This window comes from Poecilia reticulata, chromosome 18, assembly GCF_904066995.2.
Source record: "Poecilia reticulata chromosome 18, P_reticulata-male-v2, whole genome shotgun sequence".
Classification (NCBI taxonomy): domain Eukaryota; kingdom Metazoa; phylum Chordata; class Actinopteri; order Cyprinodontiformes; family Poeciliidae; genus Poecilia; species Poecilia reticulata.
In genome coordinates, this window is record NC_088847.1 from 14,317,483 (window position 1) to 14,336,702 (window position 19,220).

A 19,220-nucleotide genomic window follows, 5' to 3' on the forward strand; every position below is an offset into this window, starting at 1 on the left:
GTACATAAATTAACTTGTGTGATTGAGATAATTTGAGGGAAAGTAGCAGCGTTTCCACACGGTCTTCAATGAAGTTGCACCGGCTGTCTTTTACAAGCTAATGTTAGGCTAGTTAGATGTAGCCAGCTAGCTTTAGATAATTATCATCGTACGCAGCAGTACGGTGAACATTATAAACAGTACTACTGAAGGACAGCGATCACATTTCATAGGCCAATTTGCTGACAGTGACACCGTTGTCGTCGTCAACGTCCTCTGAATTATTTCCAGCTTTAGCCGAGTCGTATTAGCCTGAGTTAGCTCGGCTAGCCTGGCAGCGTATGGGGCGTCAGAGCTAGCAGTGACTTCACTGCCTGTCTGGTTTCCTCATCTGGCATTTTGGACACGTCAAGGTAAACATTCAACCGCCAGCGAATTTCAGAGCTAGCTACTTTTTGAGCAAATTAATATCCAGCGTTGTATTTCGCCTGCATTGTTTCAATGTCAGCAGGTGAACCATGTCAGGTTGTTTCCCGACTTTAGCTCTTGTTAGCTGTGAGCGGATATCAGCGCAGATTTTAAAGTTTTTATCTGCTGTCAGGACAGGCTAGCTCCTTGCAGGTCAGGCTCGTTTCTGCTTGAACAACTTCATCGAAAGTGTGGTGTCACTGTTCATTTACTTCTTTTCGTTGGCGATGGACCTCCACCAGCTTAGCATTTGTCATATTTTGACTTAAAAATGAGCAATATTCAGTTTTAAAATCTCTAGATCGATAGATCATTTATATAATTCAAAACAAATCAATGGCAGGCTTCATTTAATTTATAAGCTGGATTTTATTTGCTAATTAATAAGTGCTCTTGAATTCAGTACTACATTTCTGGGCAAGAACGGTCAGATGTGAACGTGTATTGATTCATTAGTTGACCTTCGACCTGTGATACTACATTCAAATATCAACGAAAGCAACCAGGAACTGAAAATAAAAACTACTTTAAGATATTATAGGTTGTAAACTAGACTGGAATAAGAGCTAAAACTGTTTATTACCATAACAAAAGTAGAACGTTTTCTCAACAACAAGTTGATGGCATGTTTGATAAATAAGGAAAGTGCAGTCATAGACTGCGACCTGGAATGAAAATGTCCACCTCCCTGTTGAATCTCATCTATTAAAACCAATTAGACAAATTTTACTTAAGAGAAATTTGCATTTTGGATGCACTAGTTGCAGTTCCAATCAAAACCCTGCTTCAGTTTGTCACTCTTAAACAAACCCACTATACTCATGCACTTAAATATTGCATATGCATTTCTTGCTCTGGTTAAGTGTTTTGATTATTTATGCATTTAAATGATAATAAAAATATTGTTTTCTTGTGTTTACTTTAATATTGAGGAGTATATTCAGAAATGCACAGATAAGTTTTTTTGTGGTCATTTTCTTTGATGGCAAAATAAGTCTTTTCTATTGTCTGGATAAACTACAAAATATTTCTAGTGAATTAAAGCTTTTTATTATTATTATTATTATTATTATTATTATTATTATTTCAGCATCATTGATAATCACCAAACACTTTCAAATATTTACTGATAGTGTGTTAAGAATAAAACCCACCTAAAAACAATTTCAGCGTGCGCCCTGTACAAGACAAATTGCCTTTTTTGGCAGTTGGAAAATGTGTAATGTGCTCCACATATTTGTATTTATGTTACAACATATTTTTACATTTATTTTGGGTCCTGGTGGTTGTGTGGACCAGCCGACCTCCATGAAATATGAGAAGTTATGACCTTTGATCTAGATAAAAATGACTCCGAGAGACGTCATGTACATAGATATTTTTATTTCCTTTAAATCATCAGCTGTCAAAGAAGGTGCATATTTGATCAGAAGCATCTATACAGAGCTGTGACACAAGCAGAATGGCTAGGAGGCGAATTGAGCTGTGCCAACATTTTTGAAAGGTAGATTTTAAAAATGAGTTGCTTCCATTTTGCTCGTATGGAGAGGTTGTTGACCTGTCTGTCCCGATCCCAAAAACAGAGAAGTGAAACATGCACACATTCGCACTAAACCCGTTTATGTGGATGACAAAAATGTGACTACTACTAAGAGGGGGAAAAAAAAAAAGTCCCAGTCAGCTCGAAACTTACTCCCATACAAACCTATAACGGCTGTTAAACCATGTTAATCTTCCAGAGAAAGAAAATGTTCTTTAAGAGCAAATCGCTCTTATTGGCTGCTGTTACTGCTGTTGAAAATTTTTAATCTTAGGATTGTAATTTATTTTATTTTAATTTTTTTTTTTTACTTTTTGGACACCTTCCTTTTCAAGGTTTATTTTAAATCTGGAACCTGATTTCGGGGGGGTGCGATGTCAGAACCGAAGAGCCCTACTCCCACCCCGGCCGGCGACACGTACAAAGGATGGGTCTTCAAGTGGACAAACTACATCAAGGGTTATCAGCGAAGGTGGTTCGTTCTGAGCAACGGCCTGCTATCATACTACAGGTGAGGCTTCCTTGCAGAAAGCATGTCAGGAAAAACATCAGTCATCTTAGGCCACGGTCACACAGCGGGCAGATGAAACCCGTGTCCAACCTTTTCCAATCTTTTCACCCTCCAAAAAGCTCAATATGGGCCGCTTCCATAATTCTTCAGCAGAAGAAGCCAGATGCGGTAAAGCTGAAAACCAAAACGATGAATTTGTGGAAGAAGTCATCACTTAACAATCCTGCCACTTCTGGTCCAACTACTCATCCAAACAGTTGCAGTAAATGCTCTATACAAGGACGTTGCTATTAGTTGTGCTTCCTATTTTTAAAGCTTCCTTCATGTTTTACGATCTTGTGACAATACCGTCGAAAATTGATCCGTAGGTGTCGACATCCATTATTCTGCAAACGATGCACCGCTGAGTGGCGTCTGCGTTCTTCTGTGCATTCGCTGTGTGGTTTGTTTGTTTACACGAGTCTGATTTCGGTCAAATCATTCAGAACAGCTGCGTAAAAAAAAAAGAAAAGAAAATCGGATTTCAGCAAAAAATCCGATTTTTTGCTGAAATCCTCAACAATAGCCTCAACAATTAGGCTATGTTGACCTGCTGTGTCAACATAGCCTAATTTCTTATTTATTACATCCGTTTATCCTCATTGTTTCACCTATTTACGTTCTAATTTAACATCTCTAATATCTAACAATTACAACTCGCAAATCTGAATTGAGGTCTGATCATATCAGACTTAGAGTTTGAAATGATAGTTGTTGCATTTTTTTTGTCTAAAAGCCAAATTAGGATTTATGTTGTTTGTTGTTTTTTTTTTAAATCATTAGGACCCAGGCTGAGATGGGTCACACGTGTCGGGGCACAATCAACTTGGCCACAGCGGTCATCTCCGTGGACGACGCCTGCAACTTTGTCATCTCTAACGGCGGGGCTCAGACGTATCACCTGAAGGCCAGCTCCGAGGTGGAGCGCCAGCGGTGGATTACTGCGCTGGAGCTGGCCAAAGCCAAGGCCGCCCGCATGCAAGCCGAATCAGGTACATCAAATATGCATTTTTATCCAGGCCAGAAAAAAATATTTGATGTGGTGAAAATCATATCAAGAGGGCGACTTTTATCTTGTAAATATGGTAAGTTTTAATATTAATTAAACAGTTTACATCGGCCCCTCAGTGTGTTTCCAGATCAGATCGTCTGGATTTAGTGCGAGGGATAGACGGCTTTGGAAATCCAGCCGATTTTAAACTCTTAATCTGGTGAATCCTCCTGGTGTTACCATGTTAATAGTGGCTCTCAATAGCAAACGCATCGGATGCAACAACAAACTGTTTCAGTCTTTTGAAGTGATACAGGCTCCTCAGAGTTTAACTGAGGCTCACACCAGCACTTCTTAACGTCCTGTGTTGTGAGACAGAAAACAAAGTTTGAGCCAAATTTATATTTTGTAGAATCACGTTTTAAAACTACATGTGGCTTTAATGGCAACATTAAAACGAATAACCGCACATTAAATGGGGATGAAAAGATAAACTTTGTGTGCATCAGATGCTGCATTTACACACACAGCTGCCCTTTTAGAGTGACTTAACTTCCTGCGTACATCTTGACGATTGCACCGTTTCTATGTCAGAAAGTTCAGCTCTTTACAAATAAAAAATTTTTCTATGTCAAAGAAATTATAAATTACTTGGGTTTTCTTTTTGCCGTTTGGGCACGGATGTTTAGGAGCATCAATAAAGAGGACTGAATATACGACATATTGGATTTTTTTAAATGTGATAAATGTTTAAAGATCATGAATCAATTTCCCTACACTTTACAATTATCCACTACCATGTGTGTCTTTCACAGAAAATTACTGTGAAATACTTTGACCTTTGTGACTTGGCATAAAAAAACATATGAAAATGTTATGAATCTTTTTGCAATAACGTGTAAGGATTAAAAGTCATATGATAAATATAATAAATATAGCTATTATCCAAGTGAAGATTCCTCCCGTACAATATTTAAATGATCTGTACCTCATCACTTTAAAGATATAAATATAAGTTTAAGAGTAGGTCATAACAGATCGACCAGGTCCCTTCAAGTCAAACAAAAAGTGTGTTTATTTGTGCTAGTTATTAAAATAGCTTTAAAACTATTGGGACTGTGATCTGTCATGAGCTTTTGCCCTTTAATAAATGTCTTTCAGGGCTTATAGCTCCCCCTGGTGGTCACAAGCAAAAGCCTTTCTCTTTTAAATTCTCAATTTTTGTCTTTATAACAATCATTGTACAACCACTGAACTTCACTCAAGTAAAAATATTCAGTTTCTTTCCCTTTAAAGCTTTCCTTATATATCTACATTCTTAACACATTTTCATCTAGTATTTGTTCCTCTTGCTCTAATTGTGAACAGATGACTCCGGTGACGACTTCCCCCCGTCGTCCCTGCCCGGGGGCGGAGGTCAGGGTGGGGGCTCTCAGAACTCGGAGGTCCAGTCCACTCTCCGAACGCTGGGCAGTAAGGTGGAGGATCTCAGCACCTGCAACGATCTGATCTCCAAGCACGGCTCTGCCCTGCAGAGGTCAGTCTAACGCAGCTCATCGCACTGAAGGCAACTCTCTCTCTCACAGACCGCCTGGCTTGTTTGTCCGGTTCTACTCCTGACTGAGCAGCATTCCACAGCCTTAATTGTCAAATAAAATACAGGATTTCGCAAATCTTTCTTGACGTCGTCGTATTTCAGGTCTTTATCTGAGCTGGACAGTTTACGGCTGACCGGAGAGGCCGGGGATAAGATTCGTCAGGTGACGGAAAGAGCCACGCTGTTTCGGATAACCTCTAACGCTATGATTAACGTAAGTGTCACTTCCTCCGCCTTTGTATCTATTGTAAATAGAAACTGGCAGTGAAAGTGAGTCATAGCAATAACAATTACCTGACAGCAGAGATTTACAGTCTGACATGATTTACAGTGTCCATCTTTGAGTTGCGCAACAGACATTGTCACTGCATTTTATATACAAAGCTGGTTTTTCTAACAATTGCTTTGGGTTTTGCAAAGACTGAAAATGATCAATCGAATTAATTGGGATGAATTGATTTTTGAAATGATGGTCAACTAATTTAGCAATCATTAAATCGTTACCTGGAGTTATTTAGACTTTGAAAAAATAACATTCGATGAAAGATCAACATAGTCAGAGAAGTAATGAAACCAAAACTGTTTGGAAATATATACACATTTTGCATTCAAGATTAAAGAAAAAAAAACTAAATATGTTCTATCCCGAAGTCCTGGAGTGACAGTTTTCGCTTTCACTGGTTTAAGTTTTGTAAAAAAAAAAAAAAAAAAAAAGCACCTTTAGCTATCCAATTATTAATCGATTAATAAAAAAAAATTGTCAACGGATTAGTCCCACACTGCGTCGTTAAGTGAGTCTGAAAGGACTGAGCTCTTCACTTGTTGCTAGTTGTATATTTTTAGCTGCAGATGCATTTTTTGCTACAAAAGGCATGCGTGTTACATTTTTGTCAGTAAAATTTTCATTTTCCTCTTTAACAAGGAATTAATTTGTATTTGTTTCTTTTAATGCATTTGCAATGTTGTATTAAAAAGACTTAAGTGGGCAATTGAAAAATCTGCACACTTTTATCTGATTAATCATCGGAATAATCGATAGAATTATTGTTAGTTGCAGCCCTGGTATGATGAAAAGTACTTATTGCAGAACTTCTCCTCACCTCTGCCTTTTTTTTTTTTTTTTTTACATTAAAACCCTCTTGGTATGTCCGTGGCGGCTGCAGGCCTGCAGGGACTTCCTGGCCCTGGCGCAGAGTCACAGCAAGCGGTGGCAGAAAGCCTTGCAAGCTGAGCGAGAGCAGCGAGTGCGGCTGGAGGAGGCCTTAGAGCAATTGGCCAAGCAGCACAACCACCTGGAGCGAGCGTTCAGAGGGGCCGCGCAGGCTCACGCCATCGTGGACAATAAAGGTAAAGCTCTAATGTGAACCAGAGCTCTTTCTCTAACTTGCTAATCATCTCATAGCCTCTTGAACTTGGGTTTTTTGAAAACCAGAGCAGGGTTTCCCCACAGTGTATTTATTATAAGCCTGGCGGGCAACCAGGCTTTACTTGAGCCCCCACCAGGCTTAGCATTGTTTATTTATTTTAGTTGTTTCTTTTAAATTATTGCCTTTTTTATGACTTTATAGTTGGTGTTTGGGTATGAATCTTCCAGACTTTCAATAACGCACAACTATCAGGTGATATTTTCAAATTTCCAGTCAATTTTAAACATTTTTAACTCAAAAACATGGCGGCCGGCTGGATGACTGCCCTAGCGCCTAGCGCGCCGGGCTTAGCAAGTTTTCTGGGGGAAACCCTGCAGAGATTTAAATCCATCTTGGTGCGAATTCGAAACTCCTCTCCAACAATTTAAAGGCAAAATAATATGATTGATGTGTAAAGTCGGGTTCCCATAATGACAGCTGTTGGCACGACTTTCATTCAAAGTTTCAGGTTTCAGCTGTTTCCAGTGAGAAGTGAAAGTGGAAACGAGCCTGTTGTTGCTTCTCAGGTGGTGCTGGGCCAGGAAAAGGTGAGGCGAGCGACGAGGACGATGAGAACGAGTTTTTTGATGCCATGGAGGACGCCCCTGAGTTTATAACCGTACCTGCAGACCCACAGTTCCACAAGTCAGTGTCACTGTCTCTTTAAGAGCCCATATTTTAATTTCACATATTTACGCATTTGCATAATGGTTTCTTTGTGTTTTTCCTGCTTGTTAACATAATTGATGAACAACAGGGAAGATGAGATTTCATGGTCTGACAGACTCTAAGCAAAAATACAGCGCTGCTGCATTCATACAAATGTTTATGACAAAATGGCTGATTTAAAATGGATTTAAATAACAGAAAAGCAAATGTTTCTAAAATATAAGAACACATTAACTACTATCGGTAGACTGATGATTAAAAAAAACTTAGTGATGGTGTTAATCTTATTAGTAGGAAAAAAGTTCACCAGCCTTCTTTCAGCCAGCAACATGTTGGGGTGGGGCATCAGTGTTTCTCTAGTTGATGCATAAAATCTGGCAAAACATTTTTTCTGACATCAATTAAAATAATGTTAAACCTTAAGGAAAGTTGTTGTGGAGTAGTTTGAGTCTATAATTTTTTTTTTACCCTTATTTGGCATAAAAGGAAAAATGTTTATGTTACTTTAGAATCCATGTAACTTATTGTGGTCTTTATTTACGTCTTAATGTGGTAAAGTAGTCAGAAACTGTGCTGACAGAAAAACTCTCTCGTTTCAGACGTTCAAGCAGTAACGCGAGCGGGTTGAACACCGATTTGTGTGCAGACGATCAGTCGGTAGGTCCGACTTCAGCTCCTTTATGCACCTGGATTAGTATCGTTGTACCACCATGTAAAGTGAATTTGAATCAGAGACACCAACACAGATATTCAAACCTTTTAATTTTTCATATTTTAGCTCAACGAGGAGCCTCTCGCGATGAACCAGGAGTCGCCCTCTCAGGAGCTGGTGCCACTGAAAAAGAGGCGAGCACGCATCCCAGACAAGCCCAACTACTCTCTGAACCTCTGGAGCATCATGAAGAACTGCATCGGCAAAGATCTGTCCAAGATCCCCATGCCTGTGAGTAACCACGGCAACTGTATGAGCTGAACTTCTGCTTCTGGCATGGCTCGAATCAGCTGTTAAGAGTTAAGGAAAAACCACAAAGGTGATACTCGGTCGCAATATTTTCCTTGTGAAGTGCAAGAAGGGAAACCACCTGGTAGTGCTGTTGGTTCTTGTATAAACAGAGAGGAGGAAGTCGGTTTCGTTTAATTGTTGGCATCGTAAATTAATACCCATATCAAGTTTTTATAGCCGCTCCTTTCAAAGGATGTTCAGTTATTTTTGCATAATCTGCATTTTATCATTTAAATCTGACATTCTGAAATCATTAAGCCTCATTTAACAAAAATAAAAAAGTGAAGAAATGTAATCTAGCTATCGAGTATTAACATAAAGTAGAGCTGAGGAAAAATGTCTTAAAAATAACATCTCCCAATTGTTTTATGTCAAATTTAATTTCCAATTTTAAACATGTATTTTTTCCTCGTGTTTTTCCTTGGGGGGATAAATGACAGAAAACATTTGAAACTTGCTAATGTTTCAGTCATTCCTTCTGTGAGTTGATGTGAATTCAAAGTTGAAATAAATAGGAGATTTAAAACATACATGTCAAATAAGATGGCAGTTCTTGAGTGGGTTATATGGAGTGCAGTTGGTGGAAAAAAAAAATCCTGATTTTTCTTTTTTCTTTTTTCTACCAAATCTTCAAGTTATCTTCAAAGACAAGAAATTTGATTAATTGATCAAATTAAATAATCACCCAGCCCTGACCTGAAGGGTTTAGGACATTTCCTGTTTAAATGAAGAAGAAGAGCAAAGGTTGTCATAATTTATTCTTTTAATATGCACTGTGTGGATGTACCTATTTACAAGTATAATAATCTAAATTGCTGTTATTCACAGCAGTTATTTTTTTCAAACAATTAAGTTGTCACTGAAATCTATAATTGTATTTGTTTATACTTAAGCTTTGTTTTGTTTAGTTTTGTAATTTGTGCATTTGTTAGGTTTTTTTTCCCCCTTGTTTTGATTTTCTACTGGGTCAAGTATATTATGTTTTAAAGTTGTTGTTTTTTTATCAAGAGAAAGAAATGTCAACAGTTTAAAAAAGACTGAAGTGAATAAACTTAATATTCATTTAATCCATAAAAACAAACTAGAGTTAAAAATCAACTTTCTGTAGGCGTAAACAGAACGCCCTGACGCATTATTGCACCAGCAATGTGATCTTTTAGCTCTTTCATTTTTATCGTTAAAACAATAACACATTTCAACCAGTCAGATCAAAGGTCGCCGCCGGGCCTCTTGCATGTCTTGGCAACGGTTGTTGACTTGTTAAATTCCAGTGTCACCGTTCACAGATCCTCCCCATGTCTGCCAAACTGGTGGAGCGACGTTCCGCTGACTGATCTGCTGCAGAATAGAATAGGTTATTCTACGCTTATTCAGAGGAAGTCAACCTGCCCACTGCGTCTGTGCTGAGCCTGATTCGCACGCAATGATTTTTCCCAGTCGCTGCTTGACGTCGACACGCCGGCCATGTTTGCGTTATATTATCCTGGGTTTATTCAGGTGACATGGCTCTTTATTTCCTGTTGGCTCCATAATGAGTAACATTCACATCTGACTGTGCGACTGAATTTGCTTTATCCCTTTGGTGGTGAATCATTGAAAAGACACAACATGAGATGGACTAAAATCAAATCTGGACCTTAATATTATTAAAAAGAGATTAAGAGTTGCAGTACTTGTACTGAGGGACATTAAATCCAGGTTGGAGCCTCGTCAGACTGAATTGAGATCGTGAAACTCTTTTATTTAGCATCGAGAATCTTCCTCAATTTGTTTGCTCAGCTTAGCTTTACAATCCTCCCTGTTGCTCGTGCTTCTTTGTCCACCACACTTTTTCCATCCACTAAACTTTTAATTATTAATGTATGAGAGGCTGTTTTGTGATGATTATTTGTGGTTTACCATCCTCACTTTAAACACAGCACCCTACCCCTTAATCCCATCATGTAACATTTCTGGATTTAAAAATCTTTACATTTTTGAGCAAGAACGAATAATGTACAAATAATGTACTTCAAGTACATTATTGTACTTGAAGTACGTCATTCTGTTAATCACATCTACATAAAATCAAAGGTTTCACTTTTTAAAAAATTGAATTAATTAAAGGAACAAACGTTTTAATTGTATCAAATTTTCTGTTTTTTTTTTTTTTTTTATTATTCACCTAAAACGACTTTAAGCGCAAAAATTCCTCCTTTCTAGGTGAACTTCAACGAGCCGATCTCCATGCTGCAGCGGCTGTCGGAGGACCTCGAGTATCACGAGCTGCTGGACAAGGCGGCCAAGTGCCACAGCTCCCTGGAGCAGATGTGCTACGTTGCGGCCTTCTGCGTATCCGCCTACTCCACGACGGTGTACCGCACGGGGAAGCCCTTCAACCCGCTGCTGGGGGAAACGTACGAGCTGGACCGCCGGAGAGAGAGCGGCTACCGCTCCCTCTGTGAGCAGGTACTGAAGAACGGCACAAAAGGAAAGAAGGGATTTGATTCAGGAAGTGATGGGAAAATAATGACAGCGGGAAGAGAGAGGAGACGAGCTTGTGTATTTACATTTAGGCAATAGAATAGTGGAGGTGCAAATCCTTTAATCTTATTGAAGATGAATGTTTGGATTTATATTTACTTGTACACGTGGGAGTTTCTTTAGCGCAGTTTTTTGGTCGTCATTATCTTCCTAAGAGGAATTTCTTTTAAGAACTGGATGTACGTTTAGCCCAGCAGGGATGGGCATAGCAAATTTCTTTTGTTACATCTATTTATTCATGTTTTCTTTTCACAGGTGAGTCACCACCCTCCTGCTGCGGCACACCACGCTATCTCTGACCGAGGCTGGACTCTGAGGCAGGAGATTACTGTTGCAAGCAAGTTCAGAGGCAAATACCTGTCAATCATGCCTTTAGGTAAGAGATGATATGCGAGTCAAACACGTGCCTGGAGTTTTTGTGTTAGTACAGGGCGTGTTTCAGTCGCTGCATTTTTGCAGCGTTAATAAAGCCTAGAAAGCCTTCACAAACAAATGGACAAAATGTTTTTTTTATGCAGGCTGATAATAGCTAGGAAAAAATGTTTCTGACACGCCTGTTTTTTTTGTTTTGTTTTGTTTAGTTTTTCCAAGGTATTATCAATCACCCAGTTGTTGTTTTAGCACATTCAGTTTTTCTTTTTGTTGCGTGCGTTTTCTCTCACAGGCACTATACATGCCATCTTTGAGAAGAGCAACAATCACTACACATGGAAGAAGGTTACCACCACAGTGCACAACATCATTGTTGGAAAGCTGTGGATTGATCAGGTGAGAGTGATCGGTGCCGGTGCAAATAAAACGAAGAAAACCTGGATATTAAATAAGATAAACTTGTACCCAGTGACCTGATAAGTTGAAACATTGCCACGTTATTGCAGGACCAGTTTTTGATTAGTCATTAGGAAACATTTCTAGCTTGAAGTTGATCAAGCTGGGGTTGAAGAACCTTTACCTAACATTATATCTTGACTTGTTACCTTCCGTTTTTCTTTCAAAAGAAGAAAAGGACGCGTAGTCATACAGTATTATATGCAATACAAATCACACTTTTTTGTATAGTTTTGCTAATCCTGGGTTAATCAGGTGTGACTCATATGTTTGTTTTTCTTTTCATTGCACCTTTATTGTCTGTTGGGTTAAATTTTAATTCATACTGACGGACATGGCTGAAAGCAAGTCCACCAGAGCTGGAGGAATGAGTCTCCTTATGGGTCCTTGAGCGTTGTGCCAGGTGGTTGCCAGGGAAATGAATGTAAATGACATTGCTGGCGGATCTTCTTTGTGTTTGTCGCTTCTTGCCACGCAACCGCCTAGCAACCACCTAGCTATCATCCCGGATTTACATTACATGCGTCTCCACTTTGCTGTGCACTTCACCGGCAGAACAGAGTCGTTTTCATGAGTTTGTTGAAAAGTAGGTAACTGATCACAGCGTGTCACCAGATCAAATCATTAACATACAAAAGATCCGCCTGACATTTGACAATTTCTAAGTAAATGCGACTCACACTCCAGTTCAACTTGTATATGTTTTTCTACTCCTCTCGATGCATTTTTTTTTACTTATAATGCGGAGTAACTTGTAGACCGTAAAATCTGTAATTGTTTAAGACACAATTTATCCCCCAGGGTGATCATTACCCTTCACATCTCGTGACTTTTACCATTTTGGTATTCCAGAGATTTTAACATGCTGTGCTGTTTCACAAGGTTCCCCAAGGCCTTTAGCAGACAAACAGGCCCACAGCATGATAGATCTTTCACTCCACTTAGCAGTGGCCATGAGGCGCTTTTCTCTATTCGTCCTTTAACACCAAGCTCATTGTGAAGTGCTTCTCTTTTATTTTTTTGGACAAGAAAATCTCAATATTAAGCTGCTCACACACTGTTTCTAATATTGCCATGGGAAATTTTAAAAACAAAACTAAAACGCGTCACTCAGCCTGAGCAGATGAAAAGGAATTTCTGGAAGAACAAGTTCTGTCACTGCTTTGGTGTCTGTGCAGATGAGCTATTGTTCTAAAAATATTGAGATCATTGATGTGGTATCCAAGGTTCGGTGCGTCATAATTTTTAGCTTTTCTTTTTCATATTAATGGGTCAACTTAACATCTAGGAATTATCTAGTGATGATTATTTGCCAGTTTAATCAGACGATAAACAAAGCCATGATGCGTCTCGGCTCCAGCAGACCTGAGGCTAATGGCTGAATTGCCTCCTCAGGGTGTCTGGGTAATGATTCGTTCCCCTAATTCAGATCTGTTTGATCAGGGACGCATCGAAACATTGAGCTGCGGTGGAAATTTTTCACATGGCCCAAAAAGCAAATCTGTGATCAAATTACAGACACTGCAGCACAATGAGATTATTTTAAAACCTTTTTTTATTTTATTTTTTATCATGTCTTGTTACTCCTTTGAAACAAAAGCCTGATGGAGGTGTTGGTCTCATATGACTAAAGTACAGCGTTTAAGAAACCACATGGTTGTTATTGAGAAATCTTCATTTTATCACTCAAATGAGACAAGTAGATGGCATCTAATGACTGCTGTTAAGACCTCTGACCACTAGATGTCGCTCTTTGCAGTAGTTCTCAAACAGTAAGCCTATGAGACGTTTGAATGTTGGATTCCCTAACTATCCTGCTTATCTAGTTGGTGGCATGAAAAATGGAGTCCTCATCCAGACTTGTTTATTACACTTCCAGTTGTTTAAGACTTTTCAGATATTGTTCTTTAATTGCTCTCAAACTAAGTAAGCCATTTTTTGACTAATAATAATAATTATTACTGAGTCTCTGATTTAAATGGCATCTCTCTTGTTTCCCATGCCAGAGTGAGTAAGAGAATCGGACCTTTGTGGTATGTCATATTCACACCCAGGTGAAACAGGAAGCCACGGATGAGTAAGCCAGGTTTATTTGAACAGCACATGTCAGCAGCAGGGCACTGATAGAAACATGATAAAAATATAATACAGTAACCAATTATCACAGTATAAGCATTATATTTTGTCAAATGTAGCCATCATCAAGCACAATTATCAAATATATTGATCAGTATTCCAGTTATTAATCAAAGGCAGCTCTAAGCAGGTGGGGTTTTAACCTGGATTTAAAGGAACTCGGTGTTTTGAACGTTTTGCAGTTTTCTTGAAAGTTTGTTCCAGAGAATAAAAACTGGCCTGTAATTCTGCAGAAGTGACTTTTCAAGATTGTTTTAGTGTTGGTGGTTTGGCAACTGTTGTTGATAAAGCCTGAGGGAAAGCACCAGCCTAGAGGAATGAGTTTCACATTTCAATCGGATCAGATGCAATCACAGGCACGATATCGAGTTAGCAGGACGAGGATCTTGGTTGATTTATAATTTCTTCAAAGTTTTCATGATTGAATTGGTGAAATTTTGCCATTTTCTCTACATTTATTATGTTTGATGCGTAGCATCGGTGCTGTTGATGTGCAGACTGACCGTCTAATTTTTTTCAATTTTCTCTATCAAGAAGTTGACAAATCCATTGCAGGCGCTGCAACAGTTGACATGCAGCGTCAATGCTTTTGTTATTTTTTGTCCTGCAGTCTTTGAAGTGTTGATTGATAGCGACATGGTTTCTCTTTGTAGATTTCATAATGAACTCGGCGTCAAGTTTCAACGCCATTTACGTTCAAGTGCTTCAACAAGGGCATCTTTAACATTTTAGTGGAGTTAATGATTCATAGAAACGCTATTTTTACAAATCGTACCCCTAAGATAGGACAGTTATGCTTCTTATTTAAAAGATTAATTTATCTTATGAATTTTCACTCATCTTTACTAGGAATGCCAATAAATTTATCTGGCTTTTTATACATTTGCAGCAAAGCAAATGTTGTGTATATTAACATATTAACAGTCGGTTATTAGCTCTTCATGAAATGATGCAGATGGCTATCTTTTTAATGCCAACAATTTTAACTCCTCAAACTCCTCCTGTTTCCTCGCAGTCTGGAGAAATCGACATAGTGAACCACACCACAGGGGATCGGTGCCACCTGAAGTTTGCTCCCTACAGCTACTTCTCACGAGACGTAGCCAGAAAGGTCAGAAAGAAGCGGAAACGGCTTGACATATTTATTTCTTCTTTTTTTTCCCCCTGTTTTTCCGGTTTTGAGCTGTGTTTCTGTGTCTCGTTTGTAGGTGACAGGAGTGGTGATGGACAAGGACGGAAAGGCCCACTATGTGCTGTCGGGCACGTGGGACGAGAAGATGGAGTTCTCCCGGGTCATGCAGAGCAGTCGGGGGGGAGAGAACGGCACCGAGGGCAAACAGAAGACCGTGTATCAAACCCTGAAAGCCAGAGAGTTGTGGAAGAGAAACCCTTTGCCGTAAGTGGTTTTGGTTGCAGAGTTTTTACTGCAGGGCCAGAGGCTATGCATAACTATTTAAGGTCATTTCAGTTTGTTTCGCTGTTGTTTACATACCCTTCGGTTCAAGCACTCGCTTTAGCCCTCAAACGACAAACCCAGCAGTCACCCCGTAAACGTTAGTAGTTTTCATCAACGCTCAAGTTAAAACGAGTTCAATTGTGCAGCACATTTCAGCAGCGAGGCATTTAAAACTGCTTTACACCATGAGAACGTGATGCAGTAAACCAGCAATGAACATTACATTCTGTCAAATGCCATCAAATATGTTAAACAATGTTCCAGTTAAGTTAATCAAAGGCAACTCTCTAAACAGGTGGGTTTCTAACCTTGATTTGAAGAAACTCAGTGTTTTGGCTGTTCCAGAAATTTGTTCCAGATTTGTGGTGTACACAAACATGGAGCTGTATAATGTGCAACCTCATCACTCCATAACGGAGTGACGTTGCTTCAAGTAACTTTTTTTTAAGTAACTCGTTGTAATAACTTGGCTGTAAAATAACATCCATGGAGTGTCCCAACACACAGGTAATTACACAACGAGACACCAGTATGGTGCCGGACTACCACTGGAGTAGGAATCCCGGCTATGAAGAAGCACACACAGCCCCAAATTGCGCATAGAATAGTTGGTGAAAGAGGGAGGAGAGCTGTGAGTTTTTTCTGGCTGCAATACAAAATCAAAACATACCTGTTATGTTGTCAAAGACAAACTCCAGCATCTCGCGTAACGATGCGTCCTGTTGAACCCGTCAAACCACACGGCGTAGTAATTTGGCTAACGAGCCGAAACGGAGAACAGGATAAAGTTTGGCTTTCCAGACGTAATTTCACATTTGGTTATCCAACAGATAAAAATATTAATTTCTAAAAACTTGCGCGGATTTTTCTACTTTGCTTGAACTAATGTCCATATTGTCTAAACAGTTTTATGTTTTCTTCTCTCTGCCTTGAAATCCAGGATTTCTCCAAGAAGAATTGCTTCACAATCCTGCATCAAAAAAAATATGGAAGTTCCTTCTTATTTTAGAAGATGTGACTCAAGCCCTATTAAAACCTGCTTTAAAAAACAATGTAAAAGTTGATGGTGACTTTCTCGATTTCAAATTTTTTTTATTATAATATTTGTAATTTTAAGATGTTTTCTAAACATCTTTAAAGTAAATTGGACTTTAGAAAATCCCCACATTTGTGTAATTTGCCGCGATGAGCCAAAGGTCTTTGTCCTTGTGAGTTTTTTTCAGACGTACGTACGACTCACTTTGCTCCCTGCGTTTGCTTCTCTCTCCAGCGACGGAGCCGAATCCATGTACTACTTCACCGCCCTGGCTCTGACCCTGAACGAGCCCGAAGACGGGGTGGCGCCCACCGACAGCCGCCGCAGGCCCGACCAGCGCCTGATGGAGGACGGCCGTTGGGATGAGGCCAACGGCGAGAAGCAGCGGCTGGAGGAGAAGCAGCGCAGCGCCCGGCGCGAGCGGGAGCGGGAAGCAGCGAGCCAGCGCGCCTCGAGCCAGTCGGAGGAAGGTAAGAGGAGAAGGGGCACACGCGCTTTGTTTTGCGTTCCTCTTTTGGCTTGCTTGGGGAAAATCCTGGAGTTGATGAGGTAAAAACAAAATCTCTGTGATCCCGCCCTTTTCTCTTCTAAAAGCTGTCGATGAGGACTCTTTTGTTGATCACTCCATGAAAAGCAAGTATCCCTCTTTAATCTGCCAACATCCCCTCTCCTTACGCTTAAATCGCCGCCTGTGAAGTTTTCCAAGCATGTTTTCACGAGTTCTCCCTCTTCCAGGCGCTCCGCACGACTCCTACAAAGCGCTCTGGTTCGAGAGCTGCGAGGACCAATTCACAGGTGAGCAAGTTCACATCTATAAGGGAGGCTACTGGGAAACGAAGGAGCTCGGCAACTGGGAGGGTTGCCCGGACATATTTTGACCCGTGAAGCTCTCTGCGGAGACTGACACACATCAGAGCTGGACGGACAGCTTCACGAAGCCCCGTTTGTCCCCTGATCGGACGGCTGCTCCCCTCCAGCGGCTCTCTGTTCTAAGAGATCCCCCTCCCCATCCCGGACGGTCACTACTGTCTGCTTCAGAGACGCAAGAGAGACTGAAGGATCTAGTCTTCTGTGTCCAATCGAGTCTCAAACTACTTGTTTTCCTCTCGCTGTGGCGTATCCAGGAGGATTGGGATTGAATGTTTTGTTTTTTTAATTCTTATTATTGTCGAGGGTTTTCTGAGTTGGCTCGGTCTGAAGAAATAAGCAGTGCTTCCAAATTTGTCGAGTCTGTGCCCAAGTCAAATCAGGTGGAGAGGAGATTTCTTTCAGTGTGATAAAGTGATCCACAGAACTATCTACTCGGATAATAACGCTAAAAAAAAGAGGGTAAAACCTGGCTAATATATACAGTTATATTAAAATATGCTTACACTTTCATTGAAATGTCAACTGGTGGCCTTTAAAATGTTTCTGTTTCTCTGATTTAGTGTCTTAATGTAAAGAAGTGAAGGTCTGCTTGTTTGTGTGCTTGTGGGTAAGACATCTTATCTGCTCTTCCATTAACGAAAGAAAAAAACATGGCGGCTGGATTACAGTGCGCTCGAGAAAAGACTCTACCATCCAGAACACTTATCGACCATCAACACTGTCACATTTTATAGATAGGTTTTTTTTTTAAAAAAAAGATTGAAAGGAAGATATGACTGAAAAATAAATAAGTCGGCTACAAGGTTTAAACATTCATCGCCTTAAAAAAGAGCAACCTGCTCTCATCTGCTCCGTCGTTGCAGCTAAATGAACAAAAATACCTGCATTTATTTGGTGTTAAATGTAAAAACATGTTGGAAAATGACGGCGGTCTCATTCACTCACGCAAGATGCCGATATTTGTTGTCATAAGCAAATTAAATGTAGTTTCAGATGAATTGGAAATACAGAAGAAGAATTGGTTGACCAAGTACGGGACTCAAACGATGACAATAAAGCAAACATTCGAGGTAAAAGTAAACATCACAACCCCACCGTATGTCTGATGGAGAGTTTGTTTATATGCAAGTATAATTTAACACCAAAAATATGAGTTGAAATGTTTCCTCGTTTGTGTGTGCGTATGTATGTGTGTGTGAATTTCAAAAAATTTTAAGTGTACTTAAAAATAAAGAGTTCAAACACAGACGTGGCGAATAACAATGAATTTATAAATGTATATAAATTCACAATATAGTATGGACAATTGTAGGGTTTTTTTTTCCAAATGTTTGGTTCTTGTAATGTGGGAGGACTGTCTTCATTTTTCAGAAAAAAAGGGAATTCTGTACTTGACTGAGTAGAGACTTGACATTGTTCAGTATTTTGTATTAACACAAAAGAGAATCTGTAATAAATACTGCGACGTCAAATGTTTCCTCTGTCTGCTCGTTTATTTCAGATCTTTTAATAGTTAGCCTTCCTGCCACCTTTTACACAGCAGTCTAAAAACATTTCTAATACTTTTTGTACATCTGCATTTTTTGTAAATCTGCATTTTATAGAAATACAGAAAACGATACAAAACATATTTTTGAAAAAGCTGTTTGCTTTTGAACCTGTTTAAATGAATATATATTTTTAATATTATTTCAGTCATGATCTTTGTATACACAAATATCAAAATCATATTTGTGTCTTAAAATTAAGAGTACTATCTTAAAATATTAACATTACACATGAAAGCCGTCTGGACATGCAATTAACTCAATACCTAAAATGTGAAATATTTGAAAATAAATATAACTACACTCCTGTAACTATCTTAGGTTCATTTTTAGTTTTACTGTAGTTTTCAATTTCCTTTCATTCACATCTTAACCTTCACAAATATTCTCATCCCTGTAAAGATGTGGATAACCTGGAGTGCAAATACCTCTGCTTCAACAAATATTACTGTTGCTAATTTATTTAACACTGATATTTACAGTTATAATACTGCCACAGTTATAATACAGTTATAATACTGTAGCAAATTTATATTTGCTACAAAAAAATATGGGCAATATTTACGGTTGAATTAAGTAGATTTCCAGCACTAATTGAGCAGAATATCACACCTTTTAGTT

General features: G+C 39.2%; 1 protein-coding gene across 2 annotated transcripts; it reads left to right on the forward strand.

Moving 5' to 3' along the window:
• Positions 1-56: 56 nt before the first annotated feature.
• Positions 57-18,529, forward strand: LOC103480431 (oxysterol-binding protein 1-like). 2 transcript variants are annotated; one of them, XM_008435367.3, is made up of 17 exons: positions 57-392; positions 2,323-2,498; positions 3,321-3,529; positions 4,897-5,065; positions 5,228-5,339; positions 6,289-6,472; positions 7,059-7,176; positions 7,800-7,857; positions 7,979-8,143; positions 10,406-10,651; positions 10,982-11,102; positions 11,391-11,494; positions 14,706-14,801; positions 14,899-15,086; positions 16,417-16,652; positions 16,777-16,815; positions 16,918-18,529. In XM_008435367.3, exons 2-17 carry the CDS (start codon positions 2,362-2,364, stop codon positions 17,058-17,060), a joined length of 2,325 nt encoding a protein of 774 aa, XP_008433589.1. In that variant the 5' UTR covers positions 57-392; positions 2,323-2,361; the 3' UTR covers positions 17,061-18,529. The 2 variants fall into 2 exon arrangements, with proteins under 2 accessions (XP_008433589.1, XP_008433591.1); XM_008435369.3 differs by lacking the exon at positions 16,777-16,815.
• The last annotated feature ends 691 nt before the right edge of the window (positions 18,530-19,220 follow it).

Coding starts and splice junctions, on each gene's coding strand:
- LOC103480431 (XM_008435367.3), top strand. CDS start 2,362: ATGTCAGAACCGAAGAGCCCTACTCCCACCCCGGCCGGCGACACGTAC. Junction 3,530..4,896: donor CCGCATGCAAGCCGAATCAG/GTACATCAAATA, acceptor AATTGTGAACAG/ATGACTCCGGTGACGACTTC. Junction 6,473..7,058: donor CGCCATCGTGGACAATAAAG/GTAAAGCTCTAA, acceptor GTTGCTTCTCAG/GTGGTGCTGGGCCAGGAAAA.